The 20,059-nt window shown below is 46.0% G+C and overlaps 1 protein-coding gene across 1 annotated transcript in view; it reads right to left on the reverse strand.

The window, feature by feature from the left end:
* The window catches only part of CAPN13 (calpain 13), a 65,319-nt gene extending 45,610 nt beyond the window's left edge, over window positions 1-19,709 (reverse strand). Inside the window, exons 1-4 of the mRNA XM_045287019.1 lie at window positions 19,512-19,709; window positions 10,746-10,821; window positions 8,281-8,399; window positions 1,123-1,262 (exon numbers count right to left, since the gene is read on the reverse strand). Of these exons, the coding sequence (XP_045142954.1) occupies window positions 1,123-1,262; window positions 8,281-8,399; window positions 10,746-10,821; window positions 19,512-19,709 (533 nt within the window). The remainder of the gene's footprint in view (window positions 1-1,122; window positions 1,263-8,280; window positions 8,400-10,745; window positions 10,822-19,511) is intronic.
* Window positions 19,710-20,059: the final 350 nt, after the last annotated feature.

The raw sequence follows: 20,059 nt of genomic DNA on the forward strand, positions 1-20,059 counted from the left end.
AGATGATCCCTTCAGGACTAGTGGTGAGAGTGGTGATACCAGGAGGGTGAAGGGAGTGGAGTAGAAAGGGGGAACCGATTATAAGGATCTACATATAACCTCCTCCCTGGGGGACAGACAACAGAAAAGTGGGTGTAAGGAGAGAGACGTTGGACAGTGTAAGACATGACAAAATAATTTATAAATTATCAAGGGTTGATGAGGGAGGGGGAGGGACAGGGAGGGAGGGGAAAATGAGGAGCTGATACCAAGGTCTTAAGTGGAAAGCAAGTGTTCTGAGAATGATGAGGGCAACGAATGTACAAATGTACTCGACACAATGGATGGATGGATGGATTGTGAGAAGAGTTGTATGAGCCCCCAATAAAATGATTTTTTTAAAAAGCTGCTAGCCACGAGGTCAGCCGTTTGAATCCACCACCTGCTTCATAGGAGAAAGAGGAGGCTGTCTGCTCCTGTAAAGACTTAAAAGTCTCAGAAACCTATAGGGGCAGTTCTACTGTCTCCTAAAGGGTTGCTACGAGTCAGATAGGACTCTGAGTCAGGAGCGACCCCACAGTGGTGAGTGAGCTGAACTTACCAGCTCAAAAATGTAGTTGGTCAATTGGGTTGGTTTGATCATATATTAAAAAAAGAGCAACTGCCCCGGCCGCACTCAGAAATGCCAAGTGACAAGAGTTGCCTTAGGTCCCCATCTCAGCTTGAACTGTCCTGCCCTTAGGTCTTTGCTTGTGCCAAGCCCACTGTCTGTCTGTCATCCAAAGCTTCCCTCAAATGCCACTTCTTCAGTAGAGCTCCCGAGAGTCAGGATTGCTTGCTGCCTCCTCTGACTTTGGTCCGAGCACGCTATATCATCGGTGTCTTTACACCAGCTTTTGCCATTGTATCTCTCTCCTGGCCTGCCTGCTACTTGCAGTGTGCCTCTGGATCCCTCCTGATGGCCCCCCATGGGGCCTGACATGCGGTGATTGTAGCAAAGGCCTTAGTGCTCTGAGAACATGGCCTGCCTTCGACGGAGCTGCCGATAGCCCCGTGGTCAGCTGGAGAGGAGCTTCTGCCAGGGCACGGGGTGGGGAAGATCAGGCAGCAGGGAGGCTGGGCAGAGGGCCAGGCTGTCCCTACTTGGCATAGGCTTTCTCCAGGAGGCAGGGCCAGAACTCGTGGTTGTTTTTGCGAGGACATACGAAGAGGTAATGGCGCTGGTCCTTCACAGGCAGGCGGTCATCAACCACCACGTCCACCCACTGTCCACACTGCCAGAACTAGAAGAGAGATGAGCACATGTTTTAATAGAATGGGGGCAAGAGGGGGTCTTGGAACATGCTCTGCATCCCAAGCCCCAAAGGAAGCACATTTATCATATGACCTACCCAATGTGACAACTCACTCTTCCCAGACAACATCAGCCAGCTGGCTGGGCAGGTGACTGGGCACATCAGCTCATTGAGCAGATGGAGAAAATGAATCACACGTGAAGGTAGTCAAGGAAAATATTGAAAAGGAGGAAGGAGACTTGAGCTCCAGTTTAACTTTGCTACTAAAACTTGGGCTTCACTTTGGTAAGCAAGGCCAAATCTCTTTGCGGAGCCCTGGAAGGGCTGTCAGGTAAGCAGTGGACTGCTAACCCCAAGTTCCCCTGTTCAAATCTACTAGCTGCTCTTCAGGATAGAGATGAGGCTCTCTCTTCCTGTAAACATTTACAGTCTCTGAAACCTTACATAGGGTCACCATGGGTCAGAATCGATTGAATGGCAGTGGCTTTGAGCTTTCATCCCATTGTGAGTTTTACACACGCACAGACTTTCTAGCCTGAGAGTACCTAGTTGTGTTTTGTACACAAATAGCCCCTGGGGGTGTCTATGTGGAATCACAGAGGAGAGCAGCCATCAGGGGAGCTGACTGGGTGCAGGGGAGGCCACCAGGTGTTGGAAGCTCAAGGCTGGAGCTAGGATTTGTCCAGGTGTTATGGTTAATCGGGTCCACTTGGCTAGACCATGTTACCCACGATTTTGTGATCTGCCATAAGGAAAGTTTCCTCGGGGGTACGGCCTACCTCCGAGATATGTGGGCCTTCTGATCCAATCCACCAACCTCTGACCTCTGGCTCTTGGGACTGAGCCAGCAGCCTGTTGCTTGACCTCAGAAGTGGGGATTCACCAGCTCTCTCAACCCTGTGAGCCAGTGGTGTCCCCCTGACCTGCCAATCCTTAGTTCATCAGCCCTTAATGCCATGCACGCCAGGAAAGACCCAGCCAGAAGCCTGTCCCACAACTTTGGGACTTGGCAACTTCCACAGCAAGGTCAGGCGTTTCCTTGAACGCAAGGCTCTTTCTCTGCATCTCTGCATGCCTGCTCATATATGTGCGTGTGCATGCCTCACAGGCTCGTCTCCTCTAAGGAACTCAGCCTAAGGCAGGGGTAGGGAGTGCATTCAGCAAAGTGGGGACAACACGGACAGAGAGCTGGAGGCAGAAGGACAGGATGGCTCCGGAGGACCAAGCAGTTACAGCTTCGCTCCCTCCCAGCAAGCTGGCCCTGCCATTAGATGCAAAACTGGCTGCCGCTGCTGCCGCAAACCGCACAAATGAACCAGATGTTCCTTCCCCAAACAGACTGTTTTAATCTCCAGCCTTCAACTCTAAATGGTTCACCCGGGACGCGACCAAATGAGAAGATCCATAACAGAGCCAGCCTTTCACTCTCTCTCCTGGTCTCCTGGTGCTGGAGTAGTCGCGGAACTGCCAGCTTCAGGCCTGTGTCATTGTGAAGGCAAACCTCCAACAGGTGGGCCCGGGGCAGAGCTGATTGGATGCCATCGATCATCTGCCGGGTGGTGACTGGAAGCTGTCCGCACGGCTTTTCCTGCAGCTGGGTGTCCCAGCTGTTGGGCTGTCAGATCCTGCTGAAGACGTACGTCCAGAGCAGCCATGGAGACCAGGACAGAATTGTCAGTGGAGCAACAAAGATGTTTTCACAACAAAGATGTTTTCGCACTGCAGCCCTAGTCCCTGATGGTAGGACTAGTTCACGCACTCCATTGCTAACGGAAAGGCCGGAGGTTCGAATCTACCCAGAGGCACCTTGGGAAAAAGGCCATCACTGACAACCCGATGGCGTTCAGTTCTACCATGCCATCCACGGGGCTGCCATGGTTTAGAATTGGCTCTACAGCAAGTGACACGGGTGGTGTGCAATGTGACTCAGCTGGGTCTTGGCACACTTGCTGGGTCTTGCACACTTACCTTCCTATTGCAGGCAGAGTAATACAGGGAGGGGTGAGGCAGGAAGGCAACAGGGACATGATTTGGAGGGTGGACATAAATTCCATCCGCAGCCATGTGGAACGTCAATCCCACCTCCTAGAGGAAGGAGGCTCAAAGGACAGCACCACCTAACTTTGGATTTCAATGAACACCAGGGCGCATGGGTCCATTGGACCCCACCTAAGGAGATGGGCTTCAATCGTGGTTTTGCCATGGGTTGCCTGAGCCACTGTTTTGTGTCACTCCTTTCTCCAGGGGTGGTAGGAGTAGCATCGTCTTAGACCTGTGACTCGGATCCGGCGAGATTGTGAAAGGGAGGCTTGGGTTGTGAAAGTACACGTTGTTCTCCCGTCTTTCTGTTCAGCACCCGGAATAGTGCCTGGCACACAGTAGGACACTAAGGATAAGGGAGTCCTTCTGGGTGGTTTTCCTTAGAACCCATTCTCCTCCCCATCGTTTAGCACCAGCAATGCAGATTAAACTTGCTCTCTGTCTCTCTTAAAGACCATCCGATAAGATGGTTGCTCCCAAAGAGAAAGCAAAGGACGTCCCTAGTGGATGTTTACCTGTGTCTCCTGGCTCACCTCTCTGAGTGATGAGTGCTTGTGTCTGGGAAATGTCTGTGCCCAGCAACATCATGTTGGTGCTGTTTTTCACCTACTCATGAGAAATGTTTTGGGGGACAAGAACATCCAGGTTGCCCTGGCACTGACGTCATCATGTGCAGAGAGAGTGCCCAAGGAGAGACTGCATAGCCATAGCGTTCAGCACTGCAGCTGTCTTTCTCTTACCACCCAGTAGGGCATGGTGTGTCCGCCTGGCACTCAGGCAGTCCTAAGCATCTAAAGAGCATTGCGAACTCCTTGAGCCTCATGAGAGTCCAGGCCAAGCTGAACTTTTCCTTCTTTCCCTTGCTCCTCAGTGTGGTCTGTGGATTAGTAGCACTGGCAGACTGTCAAGAAGACTTACCATTACAACTCCTGGACTGCCATCAGACACACTAGATTAAAGAGGTCCCAAAGCTACCGGAAGGAAACTTGTCAGTAGCCAGCTGTTGTGGAGTGATAGCTGATTCTAGCCCATGGCAACCACATTCATTTCAAAATAGCACTGTGCTTCCGAGGACTATGAGTGGCTCATATTTTGGAAGCTGAATGCTAGGTTTTTCTTCCAAGGTGCCCCGGCATATTCTCAAATGTCCAACTTGTCTGTTTGCAGGCAAGCATGCTAAGCAGGTACACCACCCAGGGGTGCTGCGAGAAACTCAACGAAGCAAGGAAAAGATGCAAACCTTTAGATCGAGAGGGATCAATAAAATGAATCCTACCCTATAGCCAGCCAGAGACATTGGGTCAATTCCAACTCCTGGTGACATTACAAACTTAAAAATAACACAAAACTCACCGCCATCAAGTTGATTCTGACTCATAGCGACCCTATAGGACGGGGAAGAGCTACCCCTGTGGGGTTCCTAGCCTCTAACTGTTTACAGGAGTAGAAAGTCTCATCTTTCTCCCAAGGAGCGGCTGGCTTGTGGCTTCCAGCTGACGATCTTGTGGTTGGCAGCCCAACACATAATCATTACACCACCAGAGCTAGGACAAAGCAAAACTCTTCTCTCAGATTGAAATACTTGAAAATGTAATAAACTTTAGAAAACAACTCATATGGCAAAGAAATTTTCTGTTTGGGGCAAACAAACTGTGCCCAATGGCTAATCAAAAGGTTGGTGCTTTAAACCCATCCTTGGAAGGGAAGTCAGGCAATCAACTTCCCTTGAGATTATGACCAAGAAAACCATATGGAGTTCAAGATCACCAGGGGTTGGAATTGACTCAGGAGCAATTGTTATTTTCAGTATATATCCAAGGAGAAGCGAAAACTAAGAATAAATTATCTAAGAAGGTATTAAAGATAAGACATTTGATAATTGAATCCTATAAGATTTTATGAAATTCTATAGTTTAAAAAGCTCTTACCATTTAACAAAGTTTCAGTATAGTTTGAGTATAGTTTCAGGGGAAAATATGAGAGCAATAAAATTTATCCAGATAAAGTAGAAGGGAATTAATTATAAAAAAATTAGAATTCATTCTGCAAAAACAACAAAAGGAAGTAAGCATGAAAGTCAAAATCAGATTTTTTTCAAAAATCCTGGCAAGCTGGATAAGGAAAAAGGGAAAGTCAAAACTACAACTCCGAGACTGAGAAGTGGATTTACCACACGTATCAGAGATCAAATGAATGAGCAGAGCACAGTATAAAAGTTCTATGGCAATAAATTTGGAAATAAATTTAAAATTGGAAATAAAAGTAGAATTTTCTGATAAGAGTCATTATAGAAGGTATGAGATGCAAGCAGAACAATATTATTGAGTAAATAGGAAAATTTAAACAAATCACATTTTCAAAGGAACCAGGTTCAAATGCTAAATTTCTAAGGAAGCTCTTGAGTGGTGCAAAATGTTAAGCCAAGCGTTCCATTGGCTGCCCATGGATACATTAGAGGTTTGAGTCTACATAGGACACTTTGGCAGAAAGGCCTGCTTCCATCTCTTGGCCTTATTTTGGCTGATAATGTTGATCTTCTCTACCATCTCTTCCCACACATCTGTCAATCGTGGTTTAGTGTGTGTCTTCCATCTGGCGAGGTCCAAGTATATAGTCTCCATTTATCTTGTGGAACATAATTATTTGCAATGAAGAAACCATGGTCTTGCAAAATTTCATCATGTAATTTCCAGCTGCATTTCTATCACCAAGGTTATATTTTCCAACTACTGATCCTGTTTGTTTTCAACTTTTGCATCCCGATCACCATTAATTATCAGTGTATCTTGGTTGCCTGTTTGATTCATTTCAATCTGAAGAGGTTAGTAAGATTCTTTAATTTCTTCATCATTGGCTGAGTGATTGTTGCCTACATTTGAATAACGGCTGTTTTAGCTGACCTGCCTTGTACGTGTATGATATTATCCCATGACAGACAGCATCGTACTTCAAGAGAGATCCTGAAATGGTTTCTTTGTCTTTTGGGGTCAATTTCTGTCCATTTCAGGTCACTAATGGTATGGACTGCCGAAAGAACAAAGAAATCTGTCTTGGAAGAGATAAAGCTACGTAATGCTCCTTGGAGGCCAGGAGGGTAAGACGTCAGCTTACATCCTTAGGACGTGTTGTCAGGAGACACCAGTCCCTGGAGACTGTGCTTCGGAGGGCTTTCGTGGACTTGGCAAAGGAGAGGGAGGGTGAAGGAGAGGAAGGCCTCCGAGGAGATGGACTGTCCCAGTGGCTGCAGCAGTTGGGTCAGGCAGGGGAACAATTGTGAGGCTGGCGCAGAACCAGGCAGTATTTCCTTTTGCTGTGCACAAGGTCGCTATGGGTCAGAACCGACTTAGCTGCACCTAACAACAGTCATGCCTAGGATATGGATCTTTATGCCTTCCACTTCACTTCGGATGACTTGAAACTTTTAAGATTGTAGCTGCCGCTGCATCTTATGAACCATGCCTCATAAAGCAAGGAAGGTTCTGCAAAGTTTTTTCCAATCCATATCATTAAGGCTGACTTTGCTTTGAAGAGACCGATCTCCCCCAGTTGTACTTTGCATGTCTGCCAACTAGAGAGGTTCATTTGCTGGGACTATATCAGACCACGACTACTCATAACGTTTGCAGTGACAAATCTTTCAGCAGTGGACTGGCTGTTCCTTCTTCCTTGACTGAATGCGTCTCAGAGCTCCCCTGAAATCTGCCCACATCAGTGACCCTGATGGTATTTGAAATACAGGCGGCATAGCTTTTAGCATCTCAGCAACATGCAAGCCACCCCAGTATGACACACTAACAGAGGAATCTAATGATTATCAACTATCATTCCAGTTACTACAATCCAAAAGAGTATGCAAAGCTTAATTAGTCCATTTGTAAAAGCTTGCATAAATTAAACATGGTTAAAAAAAAGCAGGGCTAGAAATCAATTTAACTTTTGATATAGGTGCAAAAATTTGAATACAATGTTATCAAATCGAACCCTAAAGGTTTAAAAAGAGCCTGTTGCTAACATCAAGAAAAGGCAAGATTTTGCTTTTTGCTCCTCTTATTCTAAACGGAGATGGTCTAATGAATGCAACAAGACAAAAAAGCACACCAAGTTCTAGAAATATTGAAAGGAGAGGCATAATTATTTCCATTTATAGATTTTATTAGATAACTAAAAAAATCCAAAGACTCCATCTAAGAGAGTAGAATAAAAGAATTTGGTAAGTTTAATATCATAAATATTAGCTTTTGTCTCTTTCATCAACAGCTAGCTAGAAATGAAGGGGTAAAAAGCTTCATTCACAATAACTACAAAATTGTAAAACAGCTGAGAATCAATTTGCCAAGAAGGGTACAGTCCCAACAAGAAATCCTAACTGTAACATTTTATTAAAGGACATAAAACTAGCTACGAATTAATGGAAAGATTGATCATATTTCTCGAAAGGAATAATTGGAACATTAAGAACGTTATTTTTCCAAATTAATACATAAATCTAAGGCAGCTTCACTCCACATCAGAGTGGCTTATCTATTTTAATTAGACGAAACGATTTTGGAATTCTGTTGGAAGGAAAAAATGTGCAATGATTATGAAGATTTTTTGTTTTTGAGAAAAGACTAATCCTTCCAGGTGTCCCAACCTACTCTACAATGATTGTCAACATCGTAACATGACATGGCCCAGGAACAGACTCAGAGACGAATTCTCAGCGGTGGGTACCAGGCCCTTGAGAAATGGCTCTTTTCTTCTCCTCATCATTCCTGCCTTATCTCTTTATTTGCATTAAGATTAGCCATCACCTTCCCTGTGTGTTGTCAGCTGATAACCCAGCTAGAATCCTTTCTGGAAGAGGCCCAGTTACTGCCTGAGTGTCACTGCCATCTCTGTACCAGACCTTGGGACTATGTCATCGATTCATCTCCCTTGGGCTCATGGCAAATCTTATCTAAGGAGGATCCAACAGAGCACATACCCGGAAATGGAAAATCCCTGCATACTTGTGTGAAAAGCTTTGGTCCGTCGGCAGGATCCTCTGAAGACACTGCGGGCTCTGGGTCAAGGATCCGAGGGCTGCCAGGACCCAGCAGTCTCCTGTGAGGGAATAAATCAGGAGAGGCTGCCGTCACTGGGAGCTCCACCACGCCCATTCACAGGTCTCTCCCCCAGAGTTCACACACAGCCCTCCTTCTGAATAACGTCCTGGACTCTGTCCGCCCCCCCCGCCCCCATCCTTCTCGGAGAGAAGACAATCAGAGAAAGAATGCACTGAGTGCTAAAGAATGGCGCACAGTAGGGGCGGTGCCGCAGTGGTGGCGAAGGTGGAGGTGGTCATGGAGGTGGTGGGTGGTGGTGAGGTGGTGGTCATGATGGCAGTGGTGATGGTGATGGTGATGCTGTGGGGAGATAGGTGGAACACAGGACTGGCTGTGGAGGAACTGGCAGGCCACCTTTCCTATTGACTCTGTTGTCCAAAGCGAAAGGGAGAAATGATTTGGCTGCTGCCATTGCTGACAGTGGTAATCTTCTGAGTTGCCGAAAACAGATTTGTGTTTTTCTTTTGCTAATATGGGCTCCTCTTTCCCCATGTCAGGGCCTCTCTCGCTCACACAGAAATATTTGCCTCTTGTCCCACTAGTGTCTCCCTGGATGTCATTGAAGGACTCTTTTGGATATGGCTCCTTCCCACCCCCTGTGTCTTCCCGCCTTCAGCACAATGAACATCGTGCTTGATCCATGGGCTAGAGATGCCCGCAGTGAGGTCTCCAGTTTAGGTGAAACCCTAAGAGGGGACTTAGTGGCTGGCATGGGGCTTTCCTCACCACTGAACGCACACCAGTAAGTTTCTGGCCGAAGCCCAGTGAGCCCACGAGGCAAAGTTGCAGCCTGGGTTTAATCTATAAGCTGGCATTTGACAGCAGACTTAGAGTCTTTGCTCCAAAGAGTTTCTTATCCATGTCTGCTGTATCCCCTCCCTTTCTGCCCACCTTCCCTCTCCCCCAGCTCCAGTGCCCCCAGTCCTACCCCGTCTCAGCTCTGAATATCTTTTGGCCACCTGCCAGAGCCTTCCTCTGTCCCTCAGGTCCACACCCCTCAGCTCTTCAGCAACTCTCTTGCTCCTGCGACCGCATTTGGGGTGAGGTAGGATGGGATGGAGTGTGTAGGGTGGGGTTGGTGCAAGTCAAATACCCCGCTTTCAAATCCAACTTTGTCACTGCTTGATTGTTTGGCATGGCATCAATCTTTTGCCTCTTGGACCCTCAGTCTCTCCATATGTAAAGCCAATAGGAGGACTCTGGTGGCAGAATGGTGAGATGTTTGGCTGCTAACCAAACCCAAGGGTTGGTAGTTCAAACCCTCAGAGTAGTTCCACCAGAAAAAATCCTGGTCCTTTGCTTCTGGAATGATTCTCACTGCCATCGAGTTGACATCGACTGACAGCAACCCCATTGCACAGATTGCCCCTGTGAGTTTCTGAGACGGTAACTCTTTATGGCAATAGAAAGCTCCCCGTTTCTCCCATGGAGTGGCTGCTGGTTCCGAACTGCTGACCTTGGGGTAAACCAGCCCAACAAGTAACAAGTTCACCACTAGGGCTCCGTCCATAAAGATTACAACCATGAAAACGCTCTCAGGCATGTCTACTCTGCCCCATGGGGTCACCTGGGAGTTGGACTCGACCTGATGGGACCTAGCAACGAGATAGAGATGTTTCTAGAAGAAGTAACTGAAACAAGCGAACAAAAAGCCCTTTGCCAACTCCCAGTGACCCCATGTGACAGAGCAGAGGTGCTGGACAGAGTTTTCTTGGTTGTGATCTTCACGGAAGCAGAGCACCAGGTAACCAACACACGCCAAATATCTGCCCCAGCCAGGGAAACACATAATTAACATGTCTCCCCCTTGACCTGCCTCCCTTTTCATCTTCCAGCAACAGATGTACACCCCCTTACTTAGACCCTGGGGGGCCCTGGTGGTGTAGTGGTTACACACCGGGCTGCCATCCCCACGGTTGCCAGTTTGAAACCACCAGCAGCTCCACAGGAATAAGGCTGGGCTTTCTACTCCTGTCAACAGTTACAGGTTTGGAAACCCATGGTGAGTGTGTGTGTGTGTGTGTGTGTGTGTGTGTGTGTGACTACCAGTCAGCACTGACTGCATGACAGTGAGGGGGTTGGTTGCTTGGTTGGTTACTCAGATCTTGGACTACACTCTGGGATCACTTTCTCCTTCTCTTCTGAAATTCCTCATCTAGCTTGCGGGCTGTCGACCCAGGAGGGAGTGGTCACGCACAGTAGCAGGGAGAGATCGCCCTTACCGCTTCAGGAGCTGCACAGAAATCTGGTGTCCGAGTGGGCCTCCCCATCCCTCTCTATCCATCGGGCAGCTTAGGGCAGCCAGGCTTAACCCTGGGTTGGAAGGGAAGAGTTCCATTCTCACCTGCTTGGCCTTGTTGGATGTCAAATCGGCTTGCGCCTTCCAGGATAAAGTAAGGGGGGCCCCTTGATGGATCCATCTCCTTAGGAAAGAGAGAGAAGAACCATGAACATTCTGTTACAGAATTCAAGGCATCATCCACTTTGTCTTATGAAGGGTAGGGCTTAATTCTGGAATAGGTGCTTCCGTGTCCAGTTAGGAACATGCCCCGTAGTCTTGAGACTCAACTGCTACCAGGAAGTGGCAGGTATCAAAGGGTTGTGCTGCTGCCTGACAAGTCCCGCCACAAACCCAGCAGCAAACGGTGGGAAGAGGGAACGTAAGTAAGCAAGGACTTTGGATCCTGACATCTGCCAGGTTGACATCCCTGTCACCACAAGTCCATTTTTATTCAGAGGTTACGAGCCATAAGAAAAGAAAAGGAATAGGGAACCTTTTATTACAGGAAGCTTTTATAAGTATCGCAAAACATGCTAGCTTTTCTTCTGAAATGTTATCTCTCAGAACCAGCTTGGGCTTTCTAGACTTCAGGTTCACCCCGAGACATGTGTGTGCACAAGCTGTTGCGCTATTCAGATCGTTGTTCTCTGGCTAACTCACAAATAGACCCTGGGAGCCCGCGGGCCCTCTATCTACAGGTGCTATTACAGGTGCCCCTCCAGCACACATGCTGTTCCTAAAAAAGGGGTTGCTAGAGGGCCCTGCAGTGCCATGGCATTTGGGCAGCGTTTGGTGTGCTCTTAGATGACAGGAGATGTATGAAAGTTTTCCCGGGGAGCTTTGGATGGTTTTAGGGGTCCTCCAGGCCAAAGTTTCAGCTTCTGCGCCAGCTTCAGCCAGCCCTCTAGATTGTCCCCTAGCAGGAGCTCCAGGATATAAGTCTCTGGACGTGTCCTTTCTGTGCAGCTCTTCCTGGGTTTATGCTGTCAAAGTTCGTGTCATTTGGTAATTGTTCCTCTATCATTTCTTTCCACAATGACAAATACATCCCCAAGAGAGCGCAGCTGCAAAGTGGAACTGGATTCATTTGCTCAATAGCCATCAAGGGAAGCAGTCATGTGCCTTGTCAAGCCTGGTGGGGACCAGACGAAGAGATAGGTAAAGGTGTGTAAATCTGCAAACACCTGGGCCCCAGCTGAGGGCCCTACCTTCTTGGCCTTCCTCTTCAGAGAACTGACCTTGACAGAAGGTTGGGAGGGGCAGTGCTCTCAGGACAGACTTAGGCCCTCTTGGTGAGAGGTCATGGGAGGTGCCATCCCAGGCAGAAGGTGGGCTTTCTCCCACCATAAGCAAACTAGGAAGACTGTCCTAAGGGGCTTCGGTGATGGTGAGCAGGAATGGATGAAGCTGGGCTCCCAGTTGTAAAACAAACGGAGGCATTTCTATGCCCTCTAATTGCCCCAAAGAGGGCCTGTTCTCAGTGAACCAGGACTATGATGTTCTCCACTCACTGCAATGAAGCAAGAGGGTGGAGGCCCTCAGGTATTTTACACTGAGAGCAAATGCCTGTTGGCTCCTTTTCCCTACCCACTGCTGTCCGTGTGCTGCTTGCCCATTAGTCCTTGGCAGAGAAGGGGAGGGAGTGTCTGAGAGTTAGTTCAGACAGCCCTGGTGTGGAATCCTGTTCTGATATTTCCCCTTGAGCGTCCCCGAGCAACTCTCTTTACATGACTGAACCCCAGTTTCCTCCCGCGTCCAATTGGAAACATACGGGAACATATGGGGGAATCGACAGAAGGCCATTCAAACAATGGCTGCTTTGTGCAGAGCCCCACGCAGAGCCGGGCTCTTATTCCTGGATCCCCTCTCGCTGGCCTTCCTCCAGCCTTGCGGAACAAGGGGGCTCCTTCCACTTTGCAAATGGGGACGGGTGTGACGTCCTTAGCGCAGCGTCTGGCAGAGTGCGTGCTCAATAACGATTGACTCCCTTCTTCGGGAGAATTGGAGAATGAAACAGGCCGTGCTCAGAGACGAACTCATCGTCTCAAACACATTCATACAAGGTGGGCTAAAATCATCAATTAGCAATGAACTCATGGATCTCACAAAAAAGTATGAAAGAAAATAGGAAGGGAGTGATAAACAACTATTGAATGAAAAACAAACAAAACCAGAAGACTTGGTAAAACAAAAAACGTGACATATTTAGCGGAAGGTGTATATAGACCCAACCTTTGGCAAATGTGGTATAGAATCCCAAATGAACAAAATTAGAAGTAAAAATGAAGCCCTAGCAATATAAACCACGGTGAACAGTCCTGCGCCGATGCAATTATGCTGTTGATTTTATGACAAAGATTAATAGAGTCAATATGAGTCACGGTGGTAAATAACCTAAAGAATGAGTAGCCTTTATCAAGTCCTTAAAGAGTATCACTTAAGGTTCTTAAAGAAAATCTTCCCTAAACTTAGCAAGGCTTCCAGGTAATAATTTCTGGTTGAGTTCTCTCAAACTTTCAAGGGATAGAGCAATTCCTATTTCACTTATTCTGTCAGTACCTTGAAAAGAAAGGACAGCATAGCCATGTTGTCTTTCCTGAGCTAGCGCACGCGCGCACACACACACACACACACACACATTGTTGATTAATCACACTGATGACATGATTCTGAAATTATAAATAAATATCCAGTAAATAAACCAACAATATTCAAACCAAACAGCCTCACCCACCCACCCACCCACCCAAAATTAATTGACTTGGACTCATAGTGACCCTATAGGACAGAGGAAACCTGGTCCTGTGGGTTTCCAAGACTAAATCTCCCTGAGACTTAAAAGCCTCCTATTTCTCCCATGGAGCAACTGGTGCTTTTGTACTGCTGACCTTGAACTTAGCAGCCCCACTTGACCACCAGGGCTCCTGAATCCATAATACAAATCCACTATCATCATTTTATGGCTTTGCCATAGAATGGAGGACTTCATACTGGTACATTGGATTCTATATCCCCTACTGATTCAGAATCTACATTTGAACAAAATCCCCAGAGGATTCTTAGGTGCACAGTTAATGTGAATTCTGATTCCATACATTGAAGATAATGCAAATTCTTAGCTGGGAATTGAACCAGAATGAACCTGTTCAAAGCCCTGGTGGAATGGCGGAGTTCAAGGATGGTTTCAGAATAGTATAGCTAATAATATACAATAGCACTTAAATGGGCCAAAGAGAAAAACTTATATCAATAAATGCTGTGAAGGCATTTTGTAAACATTTTCTGATTTACCAATACATTTAAAAATCAAAATTCATAAACAAATTTTAGCTAATTGTAAAGAAAGATATTTTAATGTGATGACAATTAAGTAGCAATGATCTCAACTCTTACAAGTTTATGAGAAAACATTGGAGTCATTTGCATCAAAGTTGAGCATAAGACAAATTCCAACATCTATGTCTCCTGTCCTCGAAGAATAACTTTTTCACAGTAGATTGTCTTTCTCTCCCCCACTTGGCTGTGAAGTCTTACCAACTACAATCTTGTGCTCTTCAGTACTGTAGCTAACGACACATGGGGCTACTTAAATTGAAATTAATTTCAATGAAATTAAGTGACAAGTTCAGTTCTTTGTTGCACTAACCACATTTCCTCAAGTCAGGCCTGCCATATAGTTAGTTTACATAACTGCTGGTCATTAAAGTTAGTATTAGACCAGGCTGGCTTTGGGTTCTCTTCCAATGGTGGGGTTAGGCAGTTGCAACGTGTGTGGCATTTCCCATTGTCTGGAAAAGCCTGTAATGTGGCAGTGGCCTTAGGAGCTGCTAGGGCTACATCAGTGGTTATGTGTCACGTATCACTCATCTTTCTTGTTTCTGCCTCTCATCTGGAAAATGGAGATTATAATAGTACCTCCTCATAGCTATAAAGTCAGGCCTAACATAGAGTCAGTAGGCATAACTGCTGGCCATTCAATTTAGTATTAGACCAGGCTGGCTGTGGGCTCTCTTCCAAGAGTCCTTCTACCCACAGCTGTAAACATAGCAGTTAAGGCCCTCCTAGTGTAAAAACGCAAGTGCATTGGCCTTCTCTTCTACCCGCCCACTTGGTAAACAGGTCATCTCAAGGTTTCTCTATTGCACACGTTGTTGTGATGTTGTATGCTGCCAATTTGATGTCCAACTTTTTACAACTTCATAGGGCAGAGTTGTTTCTGAGGCTGAATTTTTTTGTGTGTAATGGAAGAGATTATTTGATTATTCAGCAGCGAAAACAAAGTTGAGGTTTTCATTAGAATCTTAGAGCCTTAAAACGGTTCCGATTCCAGTTTTACTTCTTTAAAATGTGTATTGTGACGCGAATGAAAGCTTTCAGAGGAAACTGGTTTCCATTCAACCATTTGTTTTGTGACCCTGCTGGCAGCCTCACAATGTAGCAACACTTCCCATTTCCATTTGCCCCTTTTTCTTCATCTCTGCCTTCTCCACGTCATCCCTCAGCAAATGCTGCCCTTGTTTGAGGAGGGCCCCCCATGCTTTTGCTTCCTCGATATGCCTATCTATTGTTTGACTGGCAGTTGAGCCATGGGGTGAGTTCAGTTTCAGACCTGAAGAGTGACTATGGGTCCTTGTCTCTGAGACTTGACCAGTTTCCATCCGACTAGTATACTTGGTCTTTTTAAAAACTATTTTGAGTTTGATCCCGAACACTCCATTGGGATCACTTCCAGAGTTGACAGCCGCGGTAGCCAGGTACCTGTCCTCTTGGTCCGGGGGGGTGAGGGTGGGGGTCGAGGCTGAGGTCCTCATGGTCCACTGGTCTTTTGGAGCAGTGATTTCCATGCACTTGATTTTCTACACTCTTCTTTGCTCCAGACAGGGAGAGACCTGATACACCTCAGTCACTAGTCACCCGAGCAGGACGCAGAATATCGCCTTTGTGGACTTTGTCTGACAGTGGACCTTGATAGTCCCTGTGACTACAGTCCTAAGATGAAGCTGACATCTCTTATTAATTGCAAAATATTTAGCTTTAAAATAATCTTATTAGCATTTAATTTACATCCTCTATAATTAAGTGATTTAGATGTGTTAAGAAGAGTTATGTAATCACCACCACAATCAATTTTAGAACATTTTCTTCATTCTTGAACCCATTACTATTAGCTCCCCATTGCCTCTCAATTTCCCGTGCTATAATCCTAAGAACTATGAATCTAGTTACCATCTCTTAATATTTACCTATTCTGGATTTCATATGAAAAAAAATCATACCAAAAAATCTCCAACAAGGACAATAAAATGAAACACAGAAAAACCTCATTCCAAGAGAGAGGGGACATACTAGAAATTAGAACACATTAAAAATGGATCAAAAGGGAAAACAAGTGATAATATGTGAAATTTTAACCTAAGCATATCTATAATAACCCACTTTCCAATGCACTCTGTCTGAGGGAAAACTATTTACATCCCGATCAATGATCTGGGGGGCGGGGGGTGGAAATGGGGGTGGGGGGTTCAAAGGAGGCTTAATCCAAGTGGAAACTCTGCCAATATGATTTTAGGCTTTTACTGTCATCTGTAGCCTTCTGAAAAGTGGTGTCCAGAATTTAAACTTTCATGCAGTTGCCTCCTCTGATCTTAGATTTTTATTATTTATAATCCTTGGATCACATGGGCTGGCATGCTCCTTCTGTGTGGATTTAGTGGACACCACACTTAGATGGTTGCTTCTTTTAAGATAAACCTTTAAGACCTCAGACTTGATTCTTTCTGGTAGACAGACACTATCCTTCTTCACCACACTTTGCTATAGCACCCATGCCTTCAGTGACCACTTCAAGAGGGCAAGTATTGAGCAGGGCTACATGGTAAGAATTGATTGTTCTTAGGTTGGGGATTAAGATTAGGTGTGAGCTCAAAATCCATTTGTATATGTAAAGTTTATATATATTTGGGTCCACTTTAAAGGCAGTATTTCCAGCTTGTTGAGAAATAATTTGACTAACCTCCAAGAGGCATTTGGTAATTCTAGTAATAGTATCATTAATCTGAAGCTTAATAGCAGATTACAGGGTCTTTCTCCTGCAGAGCAGCTGCTGGGTTTGAACTAGTGACCATTGGTTAGTATCTGAGCACATAACCCTTGCTCACATTGCACATATGAAACTTAAAGCCTGAGTCATGAATGCATATAGTCATTATTCATTCATCCAAATCTTAACAGAATTCCTATTGGGTACTGAAGCCCATGTGAGGAGAACTATAGCACCTGGTGGCAGGAAGCCTAGTTTAAATCGAAGACCCTTCCCTCACTACCCTAACTACCCAGACCACCTTGAGCAAGTTGCATGGCCTGTCTCAACCTCAGTTGAGGTTTCTTAAAAATTGGGATGAGCAAGGTAGACAAATTAAGGGAAGACATATGGAAGTTCTGTAAGGACTACCAGTTGTGAAAAGAGTACAAAGAAATAGCATCTGTGCACACAAAGAATTGGTGGAATGACAGATGACCCTCCTGTCCACTCTGGATATGATTTTGAATGAGGAGAGATGTGAGTGTCAAATGGACTTGGCCTCACCTGCCTCATTTTGGATGATTCTAGGTGAGTCGTTTTACTTCTGTTTTCTCAGCTTCTTCTTGAGCCCACCCTTCACACCCAAACCCGTTGCTGGGACTGGATCCTAAAATAACTCTCAACCCTTTTAATAGAAATGTTATGAACTCAACAATACTATAAATATCATCTTACATCTATTGCTCAGCACCTTGTGAGGGGGGAAAAAAGAATCACAGCTTCTGAAAATAACAAAGGGAGAAAAGGTGACCCTTCAGAACTTATTTAAACAGTGCGCTCTGACTCCACCGTCCTTGGAAGGCGAAGATGAGAAGAAGAGGGCAATGGCTGGTCACCTACTGCCCCTAAGGGCTAAGGTGAGACCCAGGAGGCCCAAACAATACTGACTGTCTTTAAGCAGCATCTCCAGCCACGCCTAGTCCCACGTGCCCTCCCCTTCCCCCAAGCTAAAACTCCGCCCCAAGTTTGGGCAAGCAGTGCTCAGCATCTGGAGTGTTCCCTCCTTTGGGGAGAATGCAATGATCTGGCCACATGCAAGCCGAGAAATGCTTTTTGAAAGCAAGGACCATACAGTATCATCAAATATTTTGTATGCCCTGACTTGGCTTTATAAAGAGCACTCAGTAGAGGGCTTGTCATTTAGTCAGTGCTCATAATAATTGCTGATATCATTATCACTCATTTACTAGACATTGTATGTATTGCCTGGCAGCTTGGGGAAAAACTCAATAGGAAGTTTGCCATCAGTCCCCAACCCGAGTTCTTTGCACCAAGAGTTGAGAATGTTGAGTCAGTGGGGAAATTTCATTGAAGGTTGTCTTTGTTAGGTGTGGTCAAAGAGTTTTTCACTCATATCAACACCATTCAAAAGATTAGACCTGCTGTGTACAGCTTTCTAGGCAGCGATCTTTATGGGAGCAGATGGTCAGGCCTTTCTCTCATTGACCTTCCAGGAGAGTTTGAACCACATCAGTCGCCAGCCAAGCACTGTTTGCAGTTATTCTAGATAAATCAGCGTGGCTTAATATACGTCAGAATTTGTGGGGTATGATCAATGTTGCCCTGCAATACTTCCCTTGTTTTACAGAATGTGCAAGAAATTTGCGTATTGATGATCAACCTCTTACATGATTGAAAATACAAATATAAAAGGGTTTCAAAAGTTCACAGAAAATGTCATTACCTTTTCATTCCATTTTCCTACACACTTAAAAAACACTCTTGCATCATTAAGGCAGTTGGACATCCCCTCACAGAAGGGTCACAGGAAGAGACGAGCTAGTCAGGGTGCAGTAAAACACCAATGAAACATACAACTTTCCTCTAGTTCTTTAATGCTCCCCACCCCCCACTATCATGACCCCAATTCTACCTTACAAATCTGGCTAGACCAGAGCATGTACATGGGTACAGATAAGAACTGGAAACACAAGGAATCCAGGACAGATAACCCCCTCAGGACCAATAATGAGAGTAGAGAAACCAGGAAGGTAGGGGGCAGGTAGGGGGAGAAAGGGGGAACCAATCACAATCATATTAACACCCCCCTCAGGGGTCTAATAACAGAAATGTGAGTGAAGGGAGTCAGCAGTCAGTGTAAGACATGAAAAACAAATTTATAAATTATCAAGGGTTCATGAGGGAGGGAGGGCGGGGGAGGAAGGAAAAAATATGGAGTTGCTACCAAGAGTTCAAGTAGAAAGAAAATGTTTTGAAAATGATGATGGCAACATATGTACAAATGTGCTTGACACAACTGATGGATTGTGATAAGAGCTGTAAGAGCCCCCAATAAAATGATTTTTAAAAAGGAGAGAGAGAGATAAGTCAATTATTTTAATTCCTTCTACAGCATAGATGACAGGCATGAACCCTTCCTGCTGATTCAGTTCCCCCAAGGGGAAGGGCGGGGACACGGAGAACAAGGGATCGGCTCAATGATGGAAGCGAAGAAGGTCCTAGAGATCAACTCTGGCTTTCGTGATCCTGTGGTTTCCCATTATCAAATGAGAAAGACGTAAGCGTTTACTCTAGTAATGGACTCAACCCTAGAACTGGACAGGGAGCCCAGGGCTCCTGGTTCCTGGTACAGGGTCTTTCTGACTTACCGGTGGACAGAGCACTGTTGCAGAGAGACCAGGTGAATGTCATTCTCCTTCCAGTTTGGTTCGGGCCAACCCTGAACACCATGAGGCAGCCCAGAGGGCGGGGGAGCGGGGAGAACTGGGGGGGTGGGGCTCACTCACCGTTGGGCGCTTCCACGTTGGGTTCTGGAGTTCTTTCTCCTGGAGCAGCTTCAGGCCGATGGAGGAATCAGCCGCAGGGAATGTGTCATCCTCAAACAGCAGGCCCTTGCTTAAGCAATGATCCCGTAAGGATTGAAAGTCCTGGCCCTTGAACTTTACAACTGAGGTCTCAGCTAGAGGATCCTGATGATAAGCCATGCCTCCTGAGAAGATGTCTGGAGTGTTCTCCTTCTGCGGAGAAAGAGGAATAACGTTCAGGCATGGGCCGTCAAATCCTTGGCATCCTCGGATGTCTCTCTCCCTTTACACACAAGGAGACAGACGCCTATACCATCCTTGTTGACACAGCCAATTGGAAGTCTGGCCTAGAATTCCGGCATCCTTCCTCCAACTTCCTCTTGCCATCCACTGCCCTGTACAGTTTCTTTGTGTGCCCAGAGGACAGGGGAGTATTGGTACATTTAATGAATAGTGAGTCCCAACCTTGTTCCACAGACTCCTCTCAATGCAGGCCCACCACAGACAAATATGACATGATCTTTATCCCC

This window comes from Echinops telfairi, unplaced genomic scaffold (genome assembly GCF_000313985.2).
Source record: "Echinops telfairi isolate 266 unplaced genomic scaffold, ASM31398v2 ScPeMD7_10;HRSCAF=50, whole genome shotgun sequence".
NCBI lineage: Eukaryota > Metazoa > Chordata > Mammalia > Afrosoricida > Tenrecidae > Echinops > Echinops telfairi.